The 6,969-nt window shown below is 39.5% G+C and overlaps 1 protein-coding gene across 1 annotated transcript in view; it reads left to right on the forward strand.

The window, feature by feature from the left end:
* Positions 1-5,601, forward strand: part of LOC138974761 (uncharacterized) — a 55,790-nt gene extending 50,189 nt beyond the window's left edge. Inside the window, exons 5-6 of the mRNA XM_070347487.1 lie at positions 4,297-4,389; positions 5,472-5,601. Coding sequence (XP_070203588.1) covers positions 4,297-4,389; positions 5,472-5,569 — 191 coding nt within the window. The 3' untranslated portion in view covers positions 5,570-5,601. The remainder of the gene's footprint in view (positions 1-4,296; positions 4,390-5,471) is intronic.
* Positions 5,602-6,969: the final 1,368 nt, after the last annotated feature.

Genomic DNA, 6,969 nt, shown 5'->3' on the forward strand with positions numbered 1-6,969 from the left:
AAAGTCACACACAAAGCGCAAAGAGCATAATTGTAAAGTTATGATGTTGCGCTATATAAATGCTCATTTATTATTATTATTATTATCATTATTATTATTATCAACACCAATCGTTAGGACACAACTACCTAGGGTCGGACCCAAACTACTACAAAGTCACACACAAACACCAATAGTTAAGACACAACTACCTAAGGTCGGACACAAACTACTACAAAGTCACACACAAACACCAATATTTAGGACACTGGGCAAGTGTTCACACACAAATACCTATCAGGTCGCACCCAAACTACTAACAATTATACAAGGGCAGGTAAAACACACTATATCATGAGTTATCTCTCTTGGAAATTATAATGAATTTATTCAAGTACTGCTTAGTCCATAATGACCGTTTTTAAACTGCCACAACTTCTTTAGTTGCATAGGAACAAGATTGTTCTTATACCAAATTGCTCTCTTTGTCTCTCATTCCTACTCCTTTACACCCATGCTTGTCAGGGGCGGACGAGGAGGGGGGCACAGGGGGCACGTGCCCCCCCCCCCCGAAAATAAAAATGTAAAAAAAAATGGAAAGCTGATTCTATGACCATTTCTAAGTTCAAATGGCACCAGATGGCACCATTTTGCTTCTTTGGGCCAAACATTTTTTTCGGGGGGGGCATGCCCCCGGATCCCCCTAGCAAATTCGGGCGCTTCGCGCCCATCACATTCACTTTCGACTCAAAGTGCACCCCCCCCCCCTTACAAAGCAACTGATCCGCCCCTGCTTGTTCTCATTCCTTTATTTTAGTATTTTTCCAAATTACATCTTCTGTTCTATGTCTATCTAAATACGAAAACATCGCCTTATGTATGCATGTTTGAGAACATGGTTTAATAATTTAATATGCAACAATATGAATGTGATACATGCAGGTTGAAAACGACGTTAAACACCAAATAAAGAAAGAAAGAAAGATACATGCAGGTATTTGGGTAATAAAAAAACGCTGAAAGAGGAATAATAAAGCAGTTAACCTTTAAAAAAAATACTGACAACAGCGAACCAGTTTTCAGTTATGGAGCAACATTTTATTGCCTCCCCAATCCGAGATTCGAACCAGCGCAATGTGCTAACAGACTTCGCTTCTTGTTTCCATTAAGAGATAGAGAGATAATAATACAATTTTATTTCATTTTCAACTCGGGCCACATTTTGGGGCTTTACTCCAGGTTCTCCGGTCTGCCCCCCCCCCCTCCCCCTCAAAAATATTCTAAAAAAAATATAATGTTAACTAGGTTGGGTCTGGTGCACTCCAAAGTTGCGAGTTTGCCTTCGTTGAGAGGGCTGCCCGAAATTTCTCCCGAGGGAGATGAAAATAGAATCTAAAATGTCAACAAACAAACAAAATTCAAATCAAATCAAATAACAAACAAAAACACTATTAATATTATCAAATAAAAAATCAAACAAAAAACATTAAACAAGGCAAAATAAAATCAAATAAAAAAATTCAAATTTAAAAAATTCAAATAAAAACAAACTAAGTTCAAATCAAAAGTTAAATAAAAATAAAATCAAACTCAAACAAGAGAGAGAGAAGGCAACACAGTGACGAGTTGAAGGGCACAGACTGGTGCCAATGCGAAAATATTTACCTTAGTCAAAGGGAGATAACTGCGATTTCATAAAATTTGCATAAATTTGTTGGTACTTTTATGGGAACCTGTCTTGGTTCAGAAAATGTTGGAGAGTTCCCTGGAACCTTCCCGAAAATCCTGCAACATGTTCTAAGGTTCCCTCCAAAGTTCCGGAAAAACCATCTATATGTTCCTGCCCAAACACCTAGGTTCCCGTATAGACACCTACACACACACACACACACACACACACAGTACACACACGTACCTAAAGTGTGGATGGTTACCTAAGAGGCGGCACTGGGTGTAGTGCCTTTCTAGTGCACTTGCACTACAACAGCACTGGGTGCAGTACTCGCTCCGGCATCGAAGAATTTTGCACTAAAAAATGCACAAAATTTGACCTATTTCGTCGCCTATAGAGGACGGAAAGAATGTCATTTTGAACATTGTTATGACATTCTTTCCGTCAAAAAAGTCAATTTAACGGTGTTAAATGAAGCGACCATCCACACAATTAGGTTGCCATCCAGAGTTTAGGTTGCCATCCACGTGTGGATGGTTGCCTTATGGTGATTTAGGCAACCAAACCTGTGGAAACGGGGGTACACACACACACACACACACACACACACACACACACACACACACACACACACACATACACACACCGACTAACACACACACAGAGACAGACAGACACAGTGAAACCTATATACCGCCTTTTAAGGGGCGGTATAATAGCTGAAAAATCAAGCGTCTATAGTGAACCCTCGGACTAGTGAACCCTCGGACTAGTGAACCCTCGGACTAGTGAACCCTCGGACTAGTGGGACGTTCCCGATAATCGGGGATTAATGTAGAATTGTATCCTCTTAGTCAGGTTTGAGGCACAAAGTGTACGAGGAAAAAAATTCTCTCTCAAGGGTGGAAGTAAAATGTCTGCCAGACTCAGCAAATAGATTAGGCAGCCCATGATCACTGTTGTGAGTGTAGTTGAAGTTCTATCGGAGTTGTTGTTTGCTATGTTGTTAAAGACGTATCATTATGTTCTCGAATTTAAGTTGATGTTGTTGTTGTCGTCGTCGTAGATGAAATCAAGGTTGTAACGTGTTCCAATCAATCGTGTTCCACATACAGTTTATCAGTGTAAAGCTGTTGTTGTTGACATTGTAGTTGTTCTTGGTTTTCGAGTTGTTGTCAGTGTTATTGTCGTCGTTGTAGTTGTTACCCAGTCGGATAGAAACAAATAAAAACTCAAGCCTGAGTCTTATTTTTGCAACTCCGAACATTAGGCAGCAGCACACTCTCTCGGCATGATGTCGGGAGCACGCGCGCATCCACAGCTGCAGCAAAGACGCACACCGAGCGTTGCTACTTTCGCTTCTGGCTCCCCCCCTTGTGACGTCACAGCCAAGGGCTTGCCGCCGCGGGAAATTTGAAGTCTTGCGTAGCAGACGAATTTGGTCGCTTTTTGAGCATGCATTTTGTGTAAAATTAGACCGATGCAACACAAAACCTGAGATTTACTGATCGGTTTTTGCATCTGTTGATGCTTACCTATATCATTAAATCAACCCCAACTGCTTTAGCTGACCTTAAAAAGAGCCTGTTATGGTCCTTTAAATGACCCTATCTGGATAACTGTATGACCTGAAATAATTAAAATAATGTACGTATTTCGAAATGACATGTGACCTAAATACCGTTACTTGTGGACTCTTGCTTGGTCATAATTGCTCATGAAAGTTGACGCGGTTACGTTTGAGATGCAGACACTCAACGCACGTACTTTGTAGGTTGCATAGTTGATTGACCGATCAATTCATTCTATAGTTGATTGACCGATCAATTCATTCTATAGTTGCTTGACTGACTTACCGATTGATTGATTGATAGATTGAGAGAGGAATTTTTCTGACTAACTGGTTGATTTTCTTACCCGCGACGCCAAGCGAAACAATTAGGCTTCTGAACTGACTGAACGACTGATTGAGCGAGTGCTATTTTGATGGGCTGGTTGATTCTCACACCAGCGACGCCAAGCGAAACAACCTGATTTCTGGACTGACTGAACGACTGATTGATTGAGCGAGTGCTATTTTGATGGGCTGGTTGATACTCACACCAGCGACGCCAAGTAAAACAATCTGGTTTCTGGACTGACTGAACGACTGATTGATTGAGCGAGTGCTATTTTGATGGGCTGGTTGATACTCACACCAGCGACGCCAAGCGAAACAATCTGGTTTCTGGACTGACTGAACGACTGATTGATTGAGCGAGTGCTATTTTGATGGGCTTGTTGATTCTCACACAAGCGACGCCAAGCGAAACAATCTGGTTTCTGGACTGACTGAACGACTGATTGGTTGAGCGAGTGCTATTTTGATGGGCTGGTTGATTCTCACACCAGCGACGCCGAAGGGGTAGGGGGGTGCACAATTTAATACTTTGATTATGTAATTGATTGTTAACCATTGAATCATTATTCAATTGCTCAATTGACTGAACGACTCATTGATCAATTGAGTGATTACTTTTGTTTTTAGATTAACTTTTTGATTTTCACACCAACGGTGACAAGAGGGCCAGACAATCTGATTATTTGATTGACCTACCGACTAATTGTTTTGTTGATTTTGATTGACGGGTTGTTTCTCACACCAGCGGTGCCAAGGGGGCCGTATGAAACCCTGGAGATGTCTGACATGGGACTCAGATCTGACTACAGTGAACTCGGCGCTGAAGAACCGCAAGCTGGTGAGGACTTCATTTGTACATTCAAATTCGTACAGTTTATTTTTTACTTTTTAGGGTTGCAGTATTTAATCTGTTCCTTCGTACCTTATGCATTAGCGACATTTTTGTATATTGAGTGTCGTCTTCTTTATTTCGTTGCTACTTAAGCATCTTATTCTCGAACATTTCCTGATTCTAAAAACGTATAAATATGTTATATTTGGATTAACAACAAGCTCAGAAAATTAAAAACCTGAACATTCTAATTGACCTCATTATTTTTGGAATCGATTCAAAATTAATTTCATCTTATTATTTATTATTCCCTGATTCGAAAAACATAAATAAATGTTATGTTTGGATTAAAAACAAGGTGAGGAAGTAAAACAAAAAAGAGAGAAAAAAATGCGTTTTCCTGGGAAGCGCTTTTCACTACTGTACTATTAACTATATGCTGGCTGGACACTTTTTGTGCGTAAACGCGAGAGCGCGGCCGCGGGGTATGAAACTGACACAGCTATTACGTATAATATATTATATTAGTGAAAAAATGCGGTGCAGTCAATTTTATTCTGTGAGTTGGAAGGGTTGACTAAATATAGTAATGTCGCTTATCGCGACTTGTTTATTCTCGTGTCACGTTTCAGGAAGATCGGTCCAGAAGTTCTCTCAGAATTGCTGTATACATACACACAGACACACATACACACATGAACACACACACCACCACCCTCATCTCGATTCCAGGTCTATATATGTAAACATTTAGTTCAAACTTGACTGAATGTAAAAGCCACAACACATAACACTAACAATAACAATAACAGCACTTTATTGTCCATTAAAATATTACATAAAAATGGAAATTTTTCTTCGGCACACCCTGCCTGCCTGTAAACGATTATAACAACAATTGTATAGGACGACACACATAAAACATAAAACATAAAAGGGATACAATCAAATATGATATTGCACTTGGACGGCAGGCACCTTTCTGAATTACATAATTATTACTCTTTCTGTGTATATAGGTTGACCGGTCAACCCTTTCAGCACCCGTTCACGTCGCAAATGTTCTGACCATTCAAATTATTCTACAGCACAAGGCAGGGGAGACTACTACAGCAGCCTGCAGATGTCCAATGTTGGAGTGAGGTCTGACTATTCCGAGCTTTGCGGCCACAATGATACAGCATAAACCGATCATGGTCAGTATTGACACATCTGTATTGTATTGTTACTCCAGCTAAACGCTGCTCCGATTCCAAAGTACTCCAGTCTGCATTGCTTTGGCCTTTCTTTGTTCTAGCTCGTTGTGCATACTACTCGAGATTTTGTGTTGCTTGGTTTGTTTATCGCTACATCGCATCGTAACTGCATTTTTCTCTGAGAGGTTGCTGGTGTGCTTTTGCGCAAAGACCCTGATTTATTCTAATGTTTTCTGTTAATTGTTCAGCACCAATAACTTGATGTCTTAACTGTAGTGTCACACTGTCAACTATCAAACATCTGCTTTAAGATTCCACATGTTCTGCTTTGTTTATTTGTATTTGGTATGAACCCTGTTTCAGCTGTGCGATACAAGATCATGGTTGCAGCAACTTTATTTACAACAGAATGAATTAAAGTACCCGGTGCTCTTGTCTAATGTGAGGAGGATTGGACAACTTTCTGACTGGCTGTGGTGTTCAACCCATCGCTTTCCACATCTGTGTCATCCAAAGCTCTATCGCAAAGATTTTAACTGCATTTTTACTGTTGCCGTATGCCTTACGTTATACCCGAGGATTTGTTTATAGGGAAGGGCACAACCAATGGGTAGTTATAAGACAACCTCCTTCCCCCGGCAAGTGTTTTACTTTTTTTTTTTTTTAAAGAGGATCAAGATCGAAAGTAGTTTTGCCAAGTTTCAAATGACATGAGCTTTTTAAAATCTTCATTTTTTCATTGAAAGACAAAAATGTAAATAATTTCATTCGCGGAAACTGCAGTGTGAACTGTGAAAGCAAACAAACTTGCACAGGTCCCGCTTATTGTAGTCATATGGTATTTTTATCTGTTGTCTTATTATTTGTTTTGTCTTTTAATGTGCACCACACTGAAATTTCTCTGTATGAGATAATAAAGTATTCGTATTCGTATTCGTATTCGTATCGGAAGAATGGACGTTAGAAATCTACAACCTGTCGTTATGAAAAAGATAAACTAAACAGTCTTTTTTTATTTTATTAAACTTTGACATTGTTTACAAGTTGTTATTATTGTGTTAATTCTACCTTTATATGTAAATTCCGTTATAATGTTTCTTTGTAAATTGTATACAATGCTTGGTTGTAGAGGCTGTACATAGTGACAAAGTTGTCTTAAGGTGTTCTTGCTGTTAGCCAAATATTAGTTGCATACCGCAAGACTGAAAGAGAGTCGTCTTGAAGAAAATTGTACAAGAATGATTTAGATAAGAGAAATGTAATAACTTTATTAGTAGCAGTATTGACACATTATATTGTGAATGGAACCGTGATATGGACGTTTTTTGATTAATCATGTATTGGTCTTCCACTGAAGCGTCCAGGTTATTATGCGTTCGGCGTCCACCAC

This window comes from Littorina saxatilis, linkage group LG8, assembly GCF_037325665.1.
Source record: "Littorina saxatilis isolate snail1 linkage group LG8, US_GU_Lsax_2.0, whole genome shotgun sequence".
Lineage (NCBI taxonomy): Eukaryota > Metazoa > Mollusca > Gastropoda > Littorinimorpha > Littorinidae > Littorina > Littorina saxatilis.